The sequence below is a fragment of the Scyliorhinus torazame genome, chromosome 2 (assembly GCF_047496885.1).
Source record: "Scyliorhinus torazame isolate Kashiwa2021f chromosome 2, sScyTor2.1, whole genome shotgun sequence".
In the NCBI taxonomy this organism is placed as follows: Eukaryota; Metazoa; Chordata; class Chondrichthyes; order Carcharhiniformes; family Scyliorhinidae; genus Scyliorhinus; species Scyliorhinus torazame.
This window is the reverse complement of record NC_092708.1, coordinates 26,549,995-26,572,599: the sequence shown is the minus strand read 5'-3', so window position 1 is coordinate 26,572,599 and position 22,605 is coordinate 26,549,995. Positions and strand designations below refer to the sequence as shown.

The following is a 22,605-nucleotide window of genomic DNA, read 5'->3' as shown; positions in this document are numbered from 1 at the left end:
TAGTAATCCTGGTGTGATCCAAGGGGACATGATGAGAAACACTGGGATACCTTATTTGAAAGGGGGAGGGTCAAAGCATCACTCATTTGTAGAGATTTTCTTTGGCATAGCCCAAGGTCATGAATAACAATTATTCTTCTCCCCATCCTGCCCATATTCCATTCACAGCCGAGGTTTTTGATTGAGCGAGTGAGGTAGGGATGGTGACATCGTGGTAATCTTTCTGGACTAGTAATCCAGCGGGTTGGCCAAATGATCCAGAGGCACTGTGGGCCATCAGCAGTAACAGAACTGTACTCAACCACGAGCTGTAATCTCGTCACTCAGCATATCCTCCACTATCTATCATTACCATCAGCCCTTGTTCAGTGAAGAGTGCAGGAGGGCATGCCAGGAGCCACACCAGGCATACCTAAAAATGAGGTGTCATCCTGCTATTGCTGCAACACAGAACTACTGGCATGCCAAATGGAGATGCTACGTGCAGTAGACAGCTAAGTGATCCCACAACCATTGGATCGGATCAAAACACTTCACTCCCTCTGCCAGTCATATATAGTGGTGGACAATTAAGCAACTAACAGGAGGAGGATGCTGCACAAATATTCCCTCTCTGCCTTCCCCAGAAGGCTCCACGGTGGCTCAGTGGTTCACACTCCTACCTCACAGCGCCAGGAACTCTGGTTCAATTCCAGCTTTGGGTGACTGTGTGGAGTTTGCACCTTCTCCCCGTGGGTTTTCTCTGGGTGCTCTGGTTTCCTCTCACCGCCCAAAGGTGTGCAGGTTAGGTGGATTGGGAGTGCTAAATTGCCCCTTCTCCGAACTGAAGTCCCTGGCAGCACCATTCTGGTGAATCTTATCTACACTCTAAATGCCTTCACATCTTTCCTAAAGTGTGGCACCCGGAACTACGCATTGGGGATGAATGAGTGTTCTACACCAGTTTTTGCCCCTATTAATTATAGGTCTGTTGTGTCAAATTTTCTTGAAAGTAATCTTTAAAAAATATATTTTATTGAACAGCACTGGACCGCCACAAGCATACATGAACCAAACGGCAAACCTTCAGGTGACGACTGGACCAGCTGCTCCATACACATCGCAAGCAGGACTGAATAATGACATGTCTGCCTATCAGAACACTACCATCAGCGGACCTCCGGCTGCAAGCTACCCCATGGCCTCCCAAGCCCAGCATATCCCTCAACAACACTCTAACTATTTTCAGCAGCCTCTGCTTTAAGAGAAGTACACCCGATGTGTGTCTTTCAGCAGATGTCGTGGTTTCCGTGTTATTGTGCTAGATGCTGCCCTGCTGAGATTTTGTGACTCGCGGTGGGAGCACTGCACTAATGAGTAAGGTCTGCACCCGAGATATCCCCTTTGAGCACTTGCTGTGAATGGTTTTCTTTCTCCCTCCCTCTTGCTTCAATGAAAAGTGGCACTAATTACTTGCGTTCTTGTATCTCGGCTCTGTGTATTGCTTAATACGTTTGCACTTTCGGTCTGTCTTCCTCTGCTACTGTCACATCTTGGCAGCTCTGGTTAGTTGCCTTTGCTAAAAATCATGGAAGCACTCTTTTATAAGGAGCCTTTTCATCGGGGGCTTGTTGCAGTACGATAACTGTGAAAGGCCACTGTCTCACTCTACCCTTGATGCCACTCGGCCATGGCCTCTGAGCCCGATGAAGGTTCAGATCCCTCCTTGTGTTTGTCTAGCTGGAACAGCAGTGGAGAGAGGCTGCTTTTGACTGCGTCGCTCCTTGCTGAAGGGAAAGGGAGAATAGGCCAGGGTTCAATCTAAAAGAAAATGCACGACCCTTGTGGGGCGACCCAAAGTCACCAGAGTTTGGGGGTCAATTTAAATGCCTGTAGTTTGATTGTGTTGAATACATTGTTTCAGTGCCTGCCTCAGACAGGAACTATGGCCTTTTTGTAACCTAATCTGGGTGTCTGCATGAGGACATGGCACTGACTTGGACACACACGAGTACCAGTGCTCAATGCTGCTGCAAGGTGGGACTAGGCCAAGGATCTTCAACCAGCTGGTTTGACCTGGCATTCAACCATTTCCAGTCTTGACCATGGTCTTGTAGGACCTGGAATTCACCCACAGGATGCAAGATTTTATTTGCGTTCTACAACCTGATCGGCAAATTGGAGACCTACAAAATGGTCACCTGAGCATAAAATTCATCATGAGGGGCCTTATCCACCCCCAGGCCAAGCTATATTGCTAGCAAAGAAACCTAAAAAAAGCTTCACATTTTGGAAAACAAAGTAACGCCCCAGAGCTTTGAAATAATGAACTTAGCCTGGTTTGATCAAAGAGAAATGAATAAAACAAAAGCGCTGATGTGTGGACAGCATATAATGGGCTGGTTTCACAGTGCAATGAGCATATCATGTGCCAGATTCACAATATGGGGTGTTCTGGATCTGTGTGCATCCATTGCATTGCCTTTGCTAACTGAGCCATCAGTCCTTTATAGATTGCAAACTTTTTGTGTTGCCACATTTTGACTTCAACCCTGTCACGTAACACGCCCACTGTTGATTTTAATTATGTCGGACTTGGGTTGCCAGTTTGCACCCTTCATTGTGTTGCACGCACAGTGAATCCGAGCTTCTGCTTTTCCACTTTCTAGTTTTCTGGCAGAATGAATGCTTCTTGAGTGTTGCTGGGCTGGTGGTGATGGATGAGTGCTGTTTTTAAAATTAAAAAACACTCAATGCAACATCACCATCTGCAAACCTCCCCAACGTGTGCGCAGCCCACCTTTCGGAATTGGTCAGCCACCAGATCCTTTTCCCACGCCAAATGAGGGACCAATCCACTGTTCCCAATGACGTGGGGCAAAAACAAAATGCTGGTAAAACTCAGCCGGTCTGGCAGCATTGGAGGAGAAAAGTTACTGTTTCGAGTCCATATGGAAATGTTAACTCCTATTTTCTCTCTCCACCGATGCTGCCAGACCTGCCGAGTTTTTCTGATTTTGTTTCATATTCCAGCATCCACAATATTTTGCTTTTTATTAAAATGATAGGGTTGTGTTTTATCCCTCATGTTTATCCCTCGACTTTGCAATGCCTTGTGAGCAGTCACTGCACATTTGAAGCAATGGGTAGTTACCAGGTGGAAAATGTAAACTTAAGTCCTTGGAAGGTCGACTGGGGGAGTGCACACTTGTGGATCTTTTTTAGTACTCTAAGGAGTGAATCATCTTGTGTAATGTGACTTGTAACAGGATATCTCTTGTACTTTGGTTCCGCATCCCACCACCATGTCCATATTAACCTGTTGCATAGTAATAAGCTTTTTAAGTAGCTTTAGCTGCAATACAAATTGGCAACTTTAGATGAAATCTGATCTTGTCGAGGAATGCCGTTGGACAATGGATATGCGATGGTTTGTAAAATAAAATCTCGATTAATTGTGTTATAAAGTTTTAAAAGTGGATTCTAAACCAAATGAGTGCAAGATGTAATGAAAAACTTTTATCTCAAAGAGCAGTTGTGTGTTTGATCAACTGGCAGGGTAGATCAGTTCCCGTGAAAAGGGTTTGGGGAGGAGTGGTGATAAATAATTATTGGCCATAAAGACCAGCGACACTTGTAATCTTCATCCTTCCCCGATGTTGGAAATGGTTTCTATATTTTGATGCAGCAATGCCAGTGGGCCTCGATTGTGTTGTATATAGATACGGTAAGATTTCCCAATATGTGTACAAACAACTGCTCACACTTTTTTTAATCCGATAGCCTCCCACGCACCAAATTTTAAATAAAAAGTATGTCCATTTAAATGAACCTTTTTTGCCCTGTTCTGGCCTTGTAGAAACATTGCTCTGGCCACCCACCTCGCCCCAATCCCCATGCAGTCAAAATCTTTGTCCAGCTTACAACCATTGTGGTTTATTTGGAGTGTCCCAGGCTTACCACCACTGTATTGAAATCCAACTCCCTGGTGAGGGTGGTATTGTTGCTTGCGGAGCAGTTTTTGTTGAGTCTTGTTCTGGCTGGATCCCTTCAGACTCTTAACAATTTGCTCCTCTTAAGTCACTTTATTTCCAGTTATACTTTTGGCATTATATTGCCACTTTGAAGTATATAGAATTTACAGCATAGGAACAGGCTATGCCCTCCAAATGGTCCCATGTGGCATTTAAAAGACACCAGCCTCGTAGCAACACTCCCTCTAGTCTCTTACAAGTATAAACACGTTGTTTGCTATTCGCCTCAAATAATCCCAAGACTCACCGGTTCCATGTTCTCACTGCTGTTTCTGAATTCCCTATAATAATCTTTATTATCGTCACAAATAGGCTTTCATTAACACTGCAATGAAGTTACATTTGTGGCGCATAGTTATGAATTCTCCCTGAAGTACAAACATCTAGTCCACAACTGCTGCATCGAGCCTTTCATAACAAATCTTGGGTGTCACCAGGTTGCAGAGTGGAGGTGGTAACGTGATGATCTGTTTTGGTCATCCCATTATTTAATTTTCCAAGTTATTGGGTGTGTTACCAGGAAGGAGTAGGTTTTAGGCTATGAACTACTCTCAACTTGTAGCAAAAACAGATTTTTTGATCATTTTATTTTGTCAATACTCTGCTCCCTTTATTTTAATCTGCTTATAGTTATAAGAAACTACTCATACTTAAAAAAATCAGCACAATAAGATGGAAACCAGCAATGTTCCCCACTACTCTAAAAATTCTATTATACTGTATGAAGATTGTTTATAGTTGTACTTTATTCCTTCCTTCCCCCAAAGAAAATCACCGCCTGGCGGTTTTGACTGGTGTCCCCACTCTTGACATGCTTGTGCGTGATGCTCGATCATTGTAATTGGGAGTGTGGGATTAATCTTTCTCCCAGTTTTTTTTTTTTTTTTGCATCTGTCTGAGAACCTTTAATTTTATTTTCTCTCCGTCGAGTGCTGTAATATAGAGGCAAGATGTCAGCAAGAATGATGCGCACTGTTCACTTGTACTGACACTTACTAGGCTGTGTTGCCTTCCAGGTCTTTCAAATAATAAAGGAATTAATTTTTGTTTAACTTGTAAACGTTTTGCCTTTTCTGTGTCTCATTTTACTTTTGGAGAAGGCATATCCATCCTCCTGTAGGTGAAAAGGTATTTAAGAGGTAATTAAATAGGTTGTTGATTAATATGGGGAGAAGGCAGGGGAATGGGGATGAGAAAAATATCAGCTATGATTGAAAGCTGATTTGATGGGCCAAGTGGCCTAATTCTGCTCCTGTGTCTTATGGTCTAGTTCACGTGTGCTCTCCCCCTCTTCCCCCCCCCCCCAAAACCCTCGTGTTCTGGCCCAGTAATTTATCCCACAATTGACATTATTAATCTTCCTATGAGCAAGTTGGCTTTCCATATTGCACGGTAGTGCAACATTTTGGAACAAACTGGGTAAGTGCAATGTGAGCTCAGGACTGTTGGCCTCTATTTTCTACTTTCCATTTTCTATGTACCAGCATTTCAGCTGCTATTTATATAAATGAGTACAAATTATTTGGGATATTTAGGATGTGAAAGTCATTATCTTAGTGTCTTTTTACCCCCCCCCCCCCCCCCCCACACTTCACCCAAACTTTTGGTGACTTATTTTATGGTTTCTTCCCTCTGTTCCCAATCCCATTTACCACCCCAAAATCTGCAATCCTTGTCTGGTAAAGTGACTCCAAACCCACAGCAATGCAGTTGACTCAGAAATAACCAAGCTGACTTCAAGAGCAAATTGCCACTGGTTCATCCTGACCAGGTAGGCTGCTCTTACCTGGATGGTGTCTTGCTGGAGCTGCATTCATTCCACCTAACCCAGGCTGCAATGGGGAGCTAAAGCACCTGAATAAGGTACTTTCAAGTGAAACAGCAGTAATTACACTAGACTGATATAAAGATCTCAATTTTATTTTCCACAATACAAAACATGAAAACAAAACTATCCTCTCCAGCCAACATTTGCTCAGATCTGCCCTTCCATATTACCCTTCTCTGCAAGAGAGGTTGGTGGTAGTGTACCAGCGATGGTGTATGCCTTTACAGGCCGAGCTTGGTCCTTCTCCAGTGTCTCCTCTTGGAGTTGTACCTATATGTGCAACAAACAACTGATCAGGGCTCGGTCTTTTAATTCTAAATGCAAAATTTGCATATGGCTTGTCATATACCTTACATCTTAGTAATTATGTTTAAAAGACACCATGCAATGAACAGTTAACATTTAAGATACAATGCAGTTTTGCAAAGGTGTAGCTGTTGTAACCAAATCTCACCACAAAGGCGAGACTGAATACAGCACAGACAGCCTTCAATCTCAGCAGGGTAAATGACAGCACATCACAGGGGGAAGCACTGCAATTGCAGACCTGCCTTTACTGAAACTTAAACTATTCATTGAGACGATCAAAATGTGGATAGATCACTGCCTCGAAGACCTTGTCCTCTCCAAAATCAGAATCTCAATTTGTGAGTCAGCACCAAAAAATAAAAGCACACAAGTGATGGAAAGACGGTCACCCTGGTACAGCAGCCTGCTATCCTCGCCCAGTTTAACCTGTATTAGACTGGTGCCAGTAATGTGCCTCTTCATAACCTCAAATTAATGAGAAACGCTAAAAAGAGACAAAACAGCAAGTGTAAATCCAGAGGCCCCCCCAAAGCAAACTTGTAGAATATGAAGTTTTACGCATGACATAACGCCAGACTTAACTACCTCGTTATACAGCAAGCACACACAATCTACAAGCATTTTAAGCTATATGATACTGGGGGGGGGGGGATGAAGTACTGAATACAGAGCACCCCTCTATTACTGCAATTTGTGTGTTATTGAGGGGGATTGTTTACTCTCAATTCACATTGCGGGATTTGAAATTTGAGTAGAAAAAGCTCCATATTAATAGGCGGTCACAACTGTAATTACAATGACAGCCCTCACCCCATCATGCTCAGTTGCTCCAGCATTTACCTGGAGACTAAAATGTGTCCATCCAAGGGGGAGTCACCAGTTGTCACCCGACTGCTGTTAAATGTGCAGAGGTGTATCATTATGCACAAAGAGATTGGATGGGCTGGGTGGCTTCCCTCAGTGCCATAAATGATAAAGAACTGATGTTTTCCTTTTAATGGTGGAGTTCTATAATACACGAAGAAGGGAGGTTATACCCTGTTTCTGGTCACCACATTACAGGAAAGATGTGAGGTGCCAGAGGAGATTTAAGAGGATGTTGTCAGGGCTGGAGAATGAGCTATTTTAGCCCATTTTTGCTGTGAATGAGCACCTACAGATCCTGGATATATTAGGCTTAGGAATCGTTATCTTTCAGTACGAAGTCTTACAACACCAGGTTAAAGTCCAACAGGTTTGTTTCGATGTCACTAGCTTTCGGAGCGCTGCTCCTTCCTCAGGTGAATGAAGAACCTCTTCATTCACCTGAGGAAGGAGCAGCGTTCCGAAAGCTAGTGACATCGAAACAAACCTGTTGGACTTTAACCTGGTGTTGTAAGACTTCGTACTGTGCTCACCCCAGTCCAACGCCGGCATCTCCACATCATGGTTATCTTTCAGAACAGAGATTGAGCATTAAGCAACATAATGGCCTTGATGTGGGACGTAAAGTGCCCAATAGTACACAGATCAGATGGCCAAGCAAGATTCCAGATAATGGATTTTCTTGTTCAAGCAAAAAGCATCGATGCTCAGTGAAGACAGGGCTAGGTTTATTGCCCATCTCAGCATCTCAGAATCTAGCAGTGCTGGCTGTCCCACGTTGATGATGGTCAAGTTCCACAGTGCAAATCTTTCGCAAACAAATCAAAGATCTTTTATGGCACACACTGAAAATCAAAAAGTGATTCTGTTGAACTGAACAAAGACAGCTGAAAAACTCAAACAGTACAAAATAGACAGTCACAAGAGGGAACAACTTGCTCATGAAGAGAAAACATGGCAAAAATCATGAATGTCCTACTATGAGATCTGTCACTTTGCTCGTGGTTGAATAAAAAGGTCAGCTGAGGACTGTTCTGAAAAACGAAGGTCCCCAACCTGTCGTATCCAGGAGCCAGTGCCCAATCTACATTCCCAGCAATAATAGGACCCAATCATCAAATATTACAATGGCTACAATAAATGGTACGATCATCACCTTTGATATCAGGAGATGATGAATTTCTAACAGCTTTCCAAGTTGAAAGGGCTGTCCTTGCACACAAGTTATATATTCTATCGTATCTCCCAGCCATTCAGCCTATCGCTGTGTCAGATCTTTTGAAGGAACTTTCCAAAATAGTCCCCCTGCCCCATATTTAATATGTGCTCCATTATTGTGAAATGGGCACCTGCCTCGGAGGGTAGCATTTATCACCCGTCTCAGCATTTCAGAATCTAACAGTGCTGGCCGTTCCATGTTGATGATTGGTGCAGGATTGGGAAATGACAACCCAGGTTTGTTAGTGCGTAAATCCATATAATCATATGTATAGGTGGTCATTCGGTCGACCATGCCTGTACTACCTCTTTGTTTAATTAGTCCCACTAAGTATTTATCCCATCGTGAAAACTACAATCAAATCTGCTCCCACCACAATTTCAGACAATAGATTCTAGGTCACGTTACCTCATCACCATTTTGTTGGTCACAATGTTTTTTTAAAAAACATGAACAGTACGCTCTCTCAAGAACGATGAAGGGACAGCAGGTCCGGCACCGCGCAGTGCCTGGACAACATTTTTTAAAAGAAGCCTAGCGCATTCTCGCATGCTACTATAGCCTGATCCGCTAATCAACAGGATCATGGCTGATCTAGTTGTAATCTCAACCCCACATTCCTGCTTACCCCGAAAACCTTTCACCTCTTTGTTGATGAAGAATCTACCCAGTTCTGCCTTAAAAATATTCAGACTCTGCTTCCACTGCCTTTGGAGGGAAAGAGTTCCAAAAACTCAAGCCTCACGAGAAAACATTTCTCGTCGGAATTAAATGGGCAATCCCCTTATTTACAAACTGTGACCCCTAGTTCTAATTCCCCCACACGAGGAAACATCCTCTCCACAGCCACACTGTCAATACCCCTCAGGACTGCAAAAGTTTCAATCAAGTTGCCTCTTCCAAACTCCAGCATATACAAGCCTAACCTGCCCAAACTTTCCTCATACGGCACAATCCTGGAATTAGTCCAGTAAACTTTCTCCTAACCGCTTCTAACACATTTACACTCTCCCTTAAATAAGGAGACCAATACTGTACACAGTACTGCAGATGTGGTTTCACCAGTCTCCTGTATAACTGAAGCATAACCTCCCTACTTTTATATTCAATCCCCTTTGTAATAAATGATAACATTCTATTAACTTTACAAATTACTTGCGGTACCTGTATACTAGCCTTTTGAGATTCATGCACTAGGACACCCAGATCCCTCTGCATCCGAGTTCTGCAATCTCTCACCATTTGGATAATAAGCTTATTTTATTCTTCCTGCCAAAATGGACAGCTTGACGTTTGCTCACATCATATTCCATTTGCCAGATCTTTGCCACTCACAACCTTTATCCTTTGTAGCCTCATATCCTCTTCACACCTTACTTTGCTGCTGCGATGAATGTAGGAATTTCAGATATATGTATGTATCTGGTGCAGTAAAGGTTAAAAGTCTAAGTTAGTGTGTGTATGTATGTGACTGCTGCAGTAATGGTTTTAAAAATACTGGTTTAAAAGAGAGACAGACACTTTGGCTGTAGAACATGCAATTAAGGTGTCGTTAAAAAAAGATCCTAATTCATTTCAACCATGTTACCAAAATAAGGCCAATGGAATTTTGTTTATAGAAAGGTTCCTTGGGGAACAATGTGTTTAGCCTGAGTAAGATGGTCATAACCTAGCTAGTGGGATGATGATGTAATTAATGGGCGGAACCAGGGCTAAAGGAGTCAATTACAGTTGTATAGGACTTTGGTTAGGCCACATTTGGAATACTGCGTGCAGTTCTGGTCGCCACATTACAGAAGGATGTGGATGCTTTAGAGGGTGCAGACGAGGTTCACCAGGATGTTGCCTGGTATGGAGGATGCTAGCTATGAAGAAAGGTTGAGTAGATTAGGATTGTTTTCGTTGGAAAGACGGAGGTTGCGGGGGGACCTGATTGAGGTCTACAAAATTATGAGGTATGGACAGGGTGGATAGCAACAAGCTTTTTTCAATAGTGGGAGTGTCAATTACAAGGGGTCACAATTTCAAGGTGAGAGGGGGAAAGTTTAAGGGAGATGTGCGTGGAAAGTTTTTTACGTAGAGGGTGGTGGGTGCCTGGAACGCTTTGCCAGCGGAGGTGGTAGAGGCGGGCACAATAGCACCATTTAAGATGCATCTAGACAGATATGAACGGGCGGGGAACAGAGGGAAGTAGATCCTTGGAAAATAGGCGACAGGTTTAGATAAAGGATCTGGATTGGCGCAGGCTGGGAGGGCCGAAGGGCCTGTTCCTGTGCTGTAATTTTCTTTGTTCAGATGCTCCTGGAATGTTAGCTCCCTGGCTCTACAATCAACACTCGAACACCTCGACAACAAGGATGCCTATGTAAGACTGCTGTTCATAGACTACAGCTCCGCCTTCAACACCATTATCCCGACAAGACTAATAACCAAACTCCACAATCTTGGACTTGACCCCTCCCTGTGCAGCTGGATCCTCGACTTCCTCACAAACAGACCGCAATCTGTCAGGTTAGGTAACAGCACTTCCTCCACAATAGTCCTCAACACCGGGGCCCCACAAGGATGTGTGCTCAGTCTTCTACTGTACTCCCTAGACACACATGACTGTGTGGCAAGATTTAACTCCAACTCAATCTATAAGTTTGTGGATGATACGACTGGTGGGCCGTATCTCAAACAACGACGAATCATACTACAGGAGGGTGATAAATCACTTGGTTGCATGGTGTACCGAAAACAACCTCTCTCTAAATGTTAGAAAGACCCAGGAACTGATCATCAACTTCAGGAAGCATAGGACGACACACACTCCCGTCTGCATCAATGGCTCTGAAGTGGAGATGGTCGATAGCTTTAAGTTCCTGGGGGTCACCATCACCAACAGTCTGTCCTGGTCCACTCACGTTGATGCAAAAGTCAAGAAAGCCCAACAACGTCTCTACTTCCTACAGCGTCTCACAAACTTCTACGTCTATGGACTTAGGAGAGCTAAAAGGGGCCATGAAAAAGCCCTGGCGGGAAGGATTAGGGAAAACCCCAAGATGTTCTACACGTGTGAGAATTAAGAGGATGATCAGAGTGAGAGCAGGGCCGATATGGGATAGTGGAGGGAACTTGGGCCTAGAGTCGGAGGAGACGGGGGAACACCAAATGAATAATTTGCTTCAGTATTCATTAGAGACGGGGACCTTGTTGCTCATGAGAACAGCGTGAACCAGCTTAATAGACTCAAACAGGTTGATATTAAGGAGGGTGTGCTGGAAATTTTGAAAAACATCAGGATAGAGAAGTCCCCTGGGCCTGGCGGGATATACCCAAGGTTACCACGGGAAGCGAGGGCGGAGATTGCTGCGCCATTGGCGATGATCTGCGCGTCCTCACTCTTCACAGGAGTAGTACCGGATGATTGGAGGGAGGCGCATGTGCCCTGTTCAAGAAAGGGAGTAAGGAAATCCCTGGGAATTACACATCCATCAGACTTACGTCTGTGGTGGGCAAAATATTGGAATGGTTTCTGAGAGATAGGATTTATAATTATTTAGAAAAACATAGTTTAATTAAAGATAGCATGGTATTGTGAGGCGCAGGTCATGCCTCACAAGCCTCACTGTGGATGTGACGAGACACATTGATGAAGGTAGGGCAGTGGATGGATTTCGTAATGATAAGGTTCCCCATGGTAGGCTCATTCAGAAAGTTAGGGGGCATGGGATACAGGGAAATTTTGCTGTTTGGATACAGACTTGGCTGGCCGAAAGAAGACAGCGAGTGGTAGTGGATGGAAAGTATTCCGCCTGGAGGTTGGTGACCAGTGGTGTCCCGCAAGGATCTGTTCTGGGACCTCTGCTCTTTGTGGTTTTTATAAATGATGTGGATGAGGAAGTGGAAGGGCGGGTTAATAAGTTTGCCGACGACACAAAGGTTGGGGGAGTTGTAGATAGTGTTGAGGGCCGTTGCAGGTTACAACAGGACATTGACAGGATGCATAACTGGCTGAGAAGTGGCAGATGGAATTCAACCTTGATAAATGTGAAGTGATTCATTTTGGAAGGTTGAATTTGAATGCTGAATACAGGGTTAAAGGCAGGATTCTTGGCAGTGTGGAAGAACAAGAGGGATCTTGTGGTCCACGTACATGGATCCCTCAAAGTTGCCACCCAGGTTGATAGGGTTGTTAAGAAGGCATATGGTGTGTTGGCTTTAATTTACAGGGGGATTGAGTTTAAGAGTCGCAAGGTTTTGCTGCAGCTTTATAAAACCCTAGTTAGACTACACTTGGAATATTCTGTCCAGTTCTGGTCGCCTCATTATAGGAAGGATGTGGATGCTTTGGCGAGGGTACAGAGGAGATTTACCAGGATGCTGCCTGGACTGGAGGGCATGTCTTATGAAGAAAGGTTGAGGGAGCTAGGGCTTTTCTCACTGGAGCGAAGAAGGCAGAGAGGTGACTTGGTAGAGGTGTACAAGGTGATGAGAGGCATGGATAGAGTGGATAGCCAGAGACTTTTCCCCAGGGTGGAAATGGCTGTCAAGAGGGGACATAATTTTAAGGTAATTGGAGGAAGGTATAGATAGGGGAGATATCAGAGGTAGGTTCTTTATACAGAGTGGTGGGTGCGTGGTATGCACTACCAGCAGAGGTAGTGGAGTCAGAGTCATTAGGGACAGTTAAGCGACTCTTGGACAGGCACATGGACAGCAGTAAATTGAAGGGGTGTAGGTTAGGTTGACAGATTAGGATAAATGGTCGGCACAATATCGTGGGCCGAAGGGCCTGTACTGTTCTATGTTCTAGGTGTGCGATAGAGAACATCCTATCTGGCTGCATCGGTCCAAGATCGCAGAAGGTACAGAAGGTCTGAAGACCCGCACTTCCAGACATAGGAACAGCTTCTTCCCCACAGCTACAAAACTCCTCAACAACTCCCCCTCAGACTGATCTGTTCCCTGTAAGAACACTATTCACGACGCCCTATGCTGCTCTTTCTCATGTATTTGCTTTGTTTGGCCCCGTGTTCCGCACTGTAACCAGTCAGTTTGTCAATGTACCATTTGGCAATGTTCTCTGTTGATTATTCTTTTGTCTATGTTCGTACTGTGTACGTTCCCTCGGCCACAGAAAAAATACTTTTCACTGTACGCCAGTACAGGTGACAATAAGTCAAATCAATCAATCAATCGAATGGCCGGGGATGGGGCAGGCCCATGCCGGCGGGAAGACAGCCCAGCTGGGCAGGGGAATGTTCGGCACAACGAGGCCCAGACACGATGGAAGGCAACGAGTCATAGCAGCCAGGTTTAGTGAGGCCGCCTGTAACATCTTCACTCACCACGAGCCGGCCCAGCTCCCCCAGCAGCAGCAGGCCGGGCAATGGGAGCTAGGAACGGGAGAAAACAGCCAGAGATGCCCAATAGCAGCCGCTGGCGGAGCAGAGGAGGAGAAACAAGAGAAAGGAGAAGCCAAAGGTGTTGATGCAGGAGTAAGAGAAAAAAGGAAACAAAAACAATAGACTTCAGCTGGATTAAAACATCCCCCCCGCCCCCCCAATTCCTCTACAGATCCTCTTCCTATATCTTTTATAACTTATTTACAGTATGTTCTATATTTTCATATATGGAGCGATCTGCCTAGACTGTAAGCAGACCAATATTTTTCAATGTACCTCAGTACACAAATAAATCAAATCAAAAAAATTTGTGCTGCAATTATACAGGGTCCTGGTGAGGCCACATCTGACATATTGTGTGCAGTTTTGGTTTCCTTATCTGAGGAAGGATATTCTTGCTCTAGAGGGAGTGCAGCGGGACTGAAGTATGAGGAGAGATTGAATTGGTTAGGATTGTATTCGCTGGAGTTCAGAAGAATGGGTGTGGGGGGGGGGGGGGGGGGGGGGGGGGGGGGCGGAATCTCATAGAAACATATAAAATTCTAGCATGGTTGATGCAGGATGGATGTCCCCGATGGTGGGGGTGTCCAGAACCAGGGGACAGAGCGGAGGAGAGATTTCTTCATCCAAAGAGTGGTCGGCCTGTGGAATTCGTTAACACAGGAAGTATTTGAGGCCAAAACATTGCATCTTTTCAAGAAGCAGTTAGATGTAGCACTTGGGGTAAAGAGGATCAAAGGATATGGGGGGGAAAAGCGGGATTAGGCTATTGAGTTGGATGATCAGCCATGATCATAATGAATGGCACCGCAGGTTTGAAGGGCAAAATGGCCTCCTCTCCTCCTGCCATTTGTTATGTAACCCTGTGTTTGTGAACTATATTTAAAAGTGGGCTTTGACCAGAGGTGAGTTTTGCTTGATCAGTGTTATGGGCCAGGGTTTAGAGAACCGCAAAGTGTATCATGGAGTTCATCTGACCCACAACTTTTACTAGATTGTGGTATGGGGAGCACATGGCCCACTCTACAGGTGTGGTACAGCAGAAATGGAAAAGTATTTTTTAAAGCAAAACAATGTTTATTCTATGAACTCAAGTTAACCTTTTTAAAACATACAGTAAACATTTTAGCAACCATTAATTCAAATACAACCCCCAAAGACTACAACAACTAAGTAAACCTTTTAAGCGTTCCTTTTTAACATCCATACGACTTTAAAAAAACACTTTTTAACAGAAGCAGTAAATCGCACTAAAGAGGTAAAGTGTTTCATTTTATTGTCAAGCCTGGTTTAACTGGTAGTTGTATGCTATCTCCTCTGTGTTAAAGTTAGATTAATACTCTGTTAATAAGTTTGTTTTAATATAGCACATCCCTATTTGTGCATGGAATCACTGCTGGAGCGAAATATCCTTCCCTCAGCTTTATAAATTAGAAAAATATTGGGGTTTCTGCCTAGCCTAGCAACGATTGGGATTTGGTCCAGGATCGTAATACTACCTATTTCTGTTGACATTCACTACTGAAAGTATTTATAATTCTGAATTCACCAAATGATCAAGAGATAGTCCTTTGATGGCAGAGAGAACAGCAGTACACCTGCTTGGTCTGGCTTCAGCTCCAACACTGAAAACAAAACTAACGACCTGCAGCAAACAGCCTAAAACGAAAGTAAAAAGCTGACAGAATGCCCAGCTCCACCCACTCTGACATCACTGCAGTAGTAAACACCCATTTCTTAAAGGTACTCTCACTACAGATATTTATAGACACACATTTCTTAAAGGTACTCTCACATTACATTAGAGATAAAGAAAATCGTAGTAAAGAGTTAAAATGTTTCATTGTATTGTCAAGCCTGGTTTAACTGGTAGTTGTATGCTATCTCCTCGGAAGTTAGATTAATACTCTGTTAATAAGTCTGTTTTAATATAGCACATCCCTATTTGCACATGGAGTCACTGCTGGAGCGAAATATCCTTCCCTCAGCTTTATAAATTAGAAAAATATTGGGGTTTCTGCCTAGCAACGATTGGGGTTTGGTCCAGGATCGTAATACTACCTATTTCTGTGTCATCAGCAAATTTGGCCCCATCCCTTCATCCAAGTCATTTGTATAATTGTAAAAAGTTGTGGGCCCCCAGCACCGATCCCTGTGGCACAGCACTCATTACATCTTGCCAACCAGAAAAGGAGCGTTATGCTTGCCCTGTTTCCAGTTAGGTAGCCAATAATCTATCCATGCTAATTTGGATGTTTTGTCACGTGTACAGTGAAAAGTATTGTTCAGCGTACAGTCCAGACAGATCATTCCATACATGAAAAAAAAACTTAGCACATACATAATTACACAATGTAAATATATGTAGGTACAGGCATCGGGTGAAGCTTACGGAGTGTGGCGCTACTCAGTAGAGACGATGTGTGAAGAGATCAGTTCAGTCCATAAGAGGGTCATTCCGGAGTCTGTTAACAGCGGGAAGAAGCTTTTTTGGAATCGGTTAGCTCATGTTCTCAAGACTTTTGTATCTCCTGCCCGATGGAAAAGGTTGAAAGAGTGAATAACCCGGGTGGGAGGGGTCTTTGATTATTCTGCCCGCTTTACCAAGGCAGCTGGAGGTGTCAATGGACGGAAGTCGGGTTTGTGTGATGGACTGGGCTGTGTTCACGACTCTCTGTAATTTCTCATGGTCTTGGGGCAAGCAATTGCCATACCAGGCCATGATGCAGCCAGATGCATTCTATGGTGTATCTGTAAAAATTGGCAAGAGTCAATGTGGACATGCCAAGTTCCCTTAATTTCCGGAGGAAGTAAAGGCTTTCTTGGTCGGAGCGTCGACGTGGGTGGACCAGGACAGATTTTTGGTGATGTGCACATCTAGGAATTTGAAGCTGTCAACCATCTCCACCTCGGCCCCGTTGATGCAGACAGGGGTCTGCACAATACTTTGCTTCCTGAAGTCAACGACTAGCTCTTTAGTTTTGCTGACATTGAGGGATTGGTGTTACACAACACCACTAGGTTCTCTATCTCCCCCCTGTACTCTGTCTCATTGTTCAAGATCCGATCCATTACATTCATGTCATCAGCAAACTTGTAGATGAAGTTGGAGCCAGATTTTGCCACACAGCCGCATGTGTACGGGGAGTATAATATCTTACCCCTACACCAAGAGCTTTTAGTTTCTCACAATAACCGTTGAAATTACAGGGATAAGAAGAGGTGAGACCATGCAGAATTTGAAAAGATACACACTTAAATTTTTTTTATTTTAAAGAGAACCCAATTATCCCCCCCCGAATTAAAGGGCAATTTAGCGTGGCCAATCCACCTAAGCAGCACATCTTTGGGTAGTGGGAGTGAAACCCACAGACACGGGGAGAATGTGCAAAATCCACACGGACAGTGACCCAGGGCCGGGAATCGAACCCGGGTCCTCAGCGCTGTAGTCCCCGTGCTAACCACTGCGCCACCGTGTTGCCCTAACAGGTACATACTTTTAACTAACAGAAAGAGCTGTTGGTGTACGAGGAGCCAATAAACAAAGAACAAAGAAATGTACAGCACAGGAACAGGCCCTTCAGCCCTCCAAGCCCGTGCCGACCATACTGCCCGACTAAACTACAATCTTCTACACTTCCTGGGTCCGTATCCTTCTATTCCCATCCTATTCATATATTTGTCAAGATGCCCCTCTCGTCCCTGCTTCCACTACCTCCTCCGGTAGTGAGTTCCAGGCACCCACTACCCTCTGCGTAAAAAACTTGCCTCGTACATCTACTCTAAACCTTGCCCCTCTCACCTTAAACCTATGCCCCCTAGTAATTGACCCCTCTACCCTGGGGAAAAGCCTCTGACTATCCACTCTGTCTATGCCCCTCATAATTTTGTATACCTCTATCAGGTCGCCCCTCAACCTCCTTCGTTCCAGTGAGAACAAACCGAGTTTATTCAATCGCTCCTCATAGCTTATGCCCTCCATACCAGGCAACATTCTGGTAAATCTCTTCTGCACCCTCTCTAAAGCCTCCACATCCTTCTGGTAGTGTGGCGACCAGAATTGAACACTATACTCCAAGTGTGGCCTAACTAAGGTTCTATACAGCTGCAACATGACTTGCCAATTCTTATACTCAATGCCCCGGCCAATGAAGGCAAGCATGCCGTATGCCTTCTTGACTACCTTCTCCACCTGTGTTGCCCCTTTCAATGACCTGTGGACCTGTACTCCTAGATCTCTTTGACTTTCAATACTCTTGAGGGTTCTACCATTCACTGTATATTCCCTACCTGCATTAGCCCTTCCAAAATGCATTACCTCACATTTGTCCGGATTAAACTCCATCTGCCATCTCTCCGCCCAAGTCTCCAGACAATCTAAATCCTGCTGTATCCTCAGACAGTCCTCATCGCTATCCGCAATTCCACCAACCTTTGTGTCGTCTGCAATCTTACTAATCAGACCAGTTACATTTTCCTCCAAATCATTTATATATACTACAAAAGAGCAAAGGTCCCAGCACTGATCCCTGTGGAACACCACTGGTCACAGCCCTCCAATTAGAAAAGCATCCCTCCATTGCTACCCTCTGCCTTCTATGGCCTAGCCAGTTCTGTATCCACCTTGCCAGTTCACCCCTGATCCCGTGTGACTTCACCTTTTGTACTAGTCTACCATGAGGGACCTTGTCAAAGGCCTTACTGAAGTCCATATAGACCACATCTACTGCCCTACCTGCATCAATCATCTTAGTGACCTCCTCGAAAAACTCTTATCAAGTTAGTGAGACACGACCTCCCCTTCACAAAACCGTGCTGCCTCTCACTAATACGTCCATTTGCTTCCAAATGGGAGTCGATCCTGTCTCGAAGAATTCTCTCCAGTAATTTCCCTACCACTGAAGTAAGGCTCACCGGCCTGTAGTTCCCGGGATTATCCTTGCTACCCTTCTTAAACAGAGGAACAACATTGGCTATTCTCCAGTCCTCCGGGACATCCCCTGAAGACAGCGAGGATCCAAAGATTTCTGTCAAGGCCTCAGCAATTTCCTCCCCAGCCTCCTTCAGTATTCTGGGGTAGATCCCATCAGGCCCTGGGGACTTGTCTACCGTAATATTTTTTAAGACACCCAACACCTCGTCTTTTTGGATCACAATGTGACCCAGGCTATCTACACCCCTTTTCTCCAGACTCAACATCTACCAATTCCTTCTCTTTGGTGAATACTGATGCAAAGTATTCATTTAGTACCTCGCCCATTTCCTCTGGCTCCACACATAGATTCCCTTGCCTATCCTTCAGTGGGCCAACCCTTTCCCTGGCTACCCTCTTGCTTTTTATGTACGTGTAAAAAGCCTTGGGATTTTCCTTAACCCTATTTGCCAATGACTTTTCATGACCCCTTCTAGCCCTCCTGACTCCTTGCTTAAGTTCCTTCCTACTTTCCTTATATGCCACACAGGCTTCGTCTGTTCCCAGCCTTTAAGCCCTGACAAATGCCTCCTTTTTCTTTTTGACGAGGCCTACAATATCACTCGCCATCCAAGGTTCCCGAAAATTGCCGTATTTATCTTTCTTCCTCACAGGAACATGCCTGTCCTGTATTCCTTTCAACTGACACTTGAAAGCCTCCCACATGTCAGATGTTGATTTGCCCTCAAACATCCGCCCCCAATCTATGTTCTTCAGTTCCCGCCTAATATTGTTATAATTAGCCTCCCCCAATTTAGCACATTCATCCTCGGACCACTCTTATCCTTGTCCACCAGCACTTTAAAACTTATTGAATTGTGGTCACTGTTACCGAAATGCTCCCCTACTGAAACATCTACCACCTGGCCGGGCTCATTCCCCAATACCAAGTCCAGTACCGCCCCTTCCCTAGTTTGACTGTCTACATATTGTTTTAAGAAGCCCCCCTGGATGCTCCTTACAAACTCCGCCCCGTCTAAGCCCCTGGCACTAAGTGAGTCCCAGTCAATATTGGGGAAGTTGAAGTCTCCCATCACCACAACCCTGTTGTTTTTACTCTTTTCCAAAATCTGTCTACCTATCTGCTCCTCTATCTCCCGCTGGCTGTTGGGAGGCCTGTAGTATACCCCCAACATTGGGACTGCACCCTTCTTATTCCTGATCTCTACCCATATAGCCTCACTGCCCTCTGAGGTGTCCTCTCGCAGTATAGCTGTGATATTCTCCCGAACAAGTAGCGCAACTCCGCCTCCCCTTTTACATCCCCCTCTATCCCGCCTGAAACATCTAAATCCTGGAACGTTTAGCTGCCAATCCTGCCCTTCCCTCAACCAGGTCTCTGTAATGGCAACAACATCATAGTTCCAAGTAGTAATCCAAGCTCTCAGTTCATCTGCCTTACCCGTAATGCTCCTTGCATTAAAACATATGCACTTCAGGCCACCAGACCCGCTGTGTTCAGCAACTTCTCCCCGTCTGCTCTGCCTCAGAGCCACACTGTCCCTATTCCCTAGTTCTCCCTCAATGCTCTCACCTTCTGACCTATTGCTCCCGTGCCCAATGTAGGTCAGCAAGCACAGGACCGATGTGTGAATGGGATTTGGTACAAGTCAGGTGGAGCAGAATGATGGATGACCTCAGGTTTGCGAAATAAAAAAACAATGTGGGTGCCTAACGTAGAGGGTGCTAGAAATAGTCACGTCCAGTGGTCACAAAGGCATGAATAAAGGTTCAGTAGATGAGCCGAGACACCACACACACATGAACCTTCAGTAGATGAGCCGTGGGTCACAGGTACAGCAACTGCACTGAGGCACTATGTAAACTGTCAGTAGTTGGGTTAAGACAAACACTGGTCAACGCTGAGCCTCCCGTCTCAAACCCATACCTGATCTTGTTGCCGGTTTTCATGCGGATCCACTGCGGAATCGGCCGGTTCTGCTTCATCTTCTTAGCGAGGAATCGCTTGATCCTGAACGTTTTGTGGGATGGCTGCAAGAACAAAGTAAACCAAAGAAAGTTATACATCAGGATTACAGAATGGCGACAGCAGATTGAGGCCATTCGGTCTCTCGTGGCCCTGCTAGACTCACCTTTTCCCTTCAGGTGCATGTCCGATTTCCTTTTAAAAGTCACAATTGAATCTTCTCCACTACACTCTCAACAGTACATTCTAGACCCTAACCACTCAATGGGCAGCAAGGTAGCATAGTGGTTAGCACTGCGGCTTCACAACACCAGGGTCCAGGTTCGATTCCCCGCTGGGTAACTGTCTGTGCGGAGTCTGCACGTTCTCCCCGTCTGCATGGGTTTCCTCCGGGTGCCCCGGTTTCCTCCCACAGTCCAAAGACGTGCAGGTTAGGTGGATTGGCCATGCTAAAATTGCCTGTAGTGTCCAAAAAGATTAGAAGGGGTTATTGGGTTGGAGGGATAGGGTGGAAGTGAGGGCTTAACTGGACCGGTGCAGACTCGATGGACCGAATGGCCTCCTTCTGCACTGTATGTTGTGTAATACCTGAAAAGACTTTCCTCATTGTCACCGTTGGCTCTTATCCAAACACCTTAAAATCAGTGTCCTCTGATTCTGGACCATTTGCTCGGTCACATCCAATTCATCAGGTTGTGGGGTCAATCCTGCTCTGGCCCGCGAACACAAAATCAAGGCTGACAATCCAGTACTTAGGAAGTACTGGACCGTTGGAGATGCTGCCTTTTGGAGGAAAATTATACAGCCCTGTCTGCCCTCTGAAGTAAACACAAAAGATTTGATGGCCACTATTTTGAAAAGAAGCGGGGGAGCTCTCCCCGGTATTCTATCCTCATCCATCGACTGTGACACAAACCCGCAAATCAACATCTAAAGAACAGATCACCTGGTCATTAAAACATTTGTGGGCGCTTACTACACACACCCTTATTGCTACACTTCCCAAGTTACAACAGCGACTTTAAAAGTACTTTATTGACTGTTGGAAGTTTATTATAACAGTCTAGACCTTCACAGCAGTGACCACCTCTGTCAAATCTCTTCCCGCTCCAGCCATGCCAATCTCTCCGGACAGCACAAGTCTCTCATCTCTTTTTAATTTATTCTTTGCTGGAATGTGGGCTTCGCCGACAAAGACCAGCATTTGCTGCCCATTCCCAACTGCCCTGACCCGAGCGGCTTTGCCAGGCCGTCTCAGAGGGCAGATCAGAGTCAACCACATTCGCCGTTGTCGTGGAGCCCTTATTCTCCAGAGTCTTTTCCGCACCTCCTCCTCACGCCATCACATTCCACCCCCACCCCCCGCAGCACTGAGCTCAGAGCTCCCGGACACAATGCTCCAGGGGAGACTGAAGCAGTGTTTTGCGAAAGGTCGACATCAACTCCCCTACCCTGTGCACCACCTATAACCCCCCCCCCCCCCCAAATGCCTTTTTAAAAACTTTCTCGACCCACCCAGTCCCTCAATGATTGAACATGAACCCCCAGATTCCTCTGTTCCTATCCCCCCATCCCCATCTCCTCTGGGTGAAGAATTCTCCACCCAGAGAGAGGCAGGCCCAGGTTACAGGCAGAGCCCTGAACTCCTCCTCCCCCTCCAAGAACCTAAGCGAGTTATTGATTCAACTGTTAAAACGTTCATTTTAATACAAATTCCCGACGGTGCAGCGAGTATTTCTGGACGGAAACACGTTGTCCTTTTGACGATCGACCTGCCGCGAGAAGGAAGATGGCGATGGATTTGATTCCACCCGCTCGCTCGCACTCACCATGGCCGAACGTCCACTCTGGCTGCCTCACAGGCGGAAAGAGGAAGTGACGCGCGGAAGGTCAGAAGTTAAAAACCCGGCGTCCCGGCCGTTGGGCGGGGAAAAGAAAGGGTCCTGGCATTCGCTCGGCTTCCACGCAGATGCCGTCACAGAGCTCGTCAGATAAAGCAGCCAAATAAGATGAGAAACTGTTTTTCCATCTCTCACCTCCGAGCAGAGAGGGAGAGAAGCTTTTAAAAGTAGCGAACGCGGGT

The 22,605-nt window shown here is 45.3% G+C and overlaps 2 protein-coding genes across 4 annotated transcripts in view; one reads left to right on the top strand and one right to left on the bottom strand.

The window, feature by feature from the left end:
- Positions 1-5,073, top strand: part of stam2 (signal transducing adaptor molecule (SH3 domain and ITAM motif) 2) — a 93,792-nt gene extending 88,719 nt beyond the window's left edge. For all 3 annotated transcript variants that reach the window (XM_072469808.1, XM_072469787.1, XM_072469798.1), the window contains one exon: positions 1,024-5,073. In XM_072469808.1, the coding sequence (XP_072325909.1) occupies positions 1,024-1,243 (220 nt within the window). In that variant the 3' untranslated portion in view covers positions 1,244-5,073. The remainder of the gene's footprint in view (positions 1-1,023) is intronic.
- An 839-nt stretch (positions 5,074-5,912) lies between these two features.
- rpl39 (ribosomal protein L39) lies at positions 5,913-22,498 on the bottom strand. The gene is made up of 3 exons (XM_072469775.1): positions 22,352-22,498; positions 20,484-20,587; positions 5,913-6,111 (listed from the first exon to the last, which is right to left on the bottom strand). Exons 1-3 carry the CDS (start codon positions 22,352-22,354, stop codon positions 6,063-6,065), a joined length of 156 nt encoding a protein of 51 aa, XP_072325876.1. The 5' UTR covers positions 22,355-22,498; the 3' UTR covers positions 5,913-6,062.
- Between the last annotated feature and the right edge of the window lie 107 nt (positions 22,499-22,605).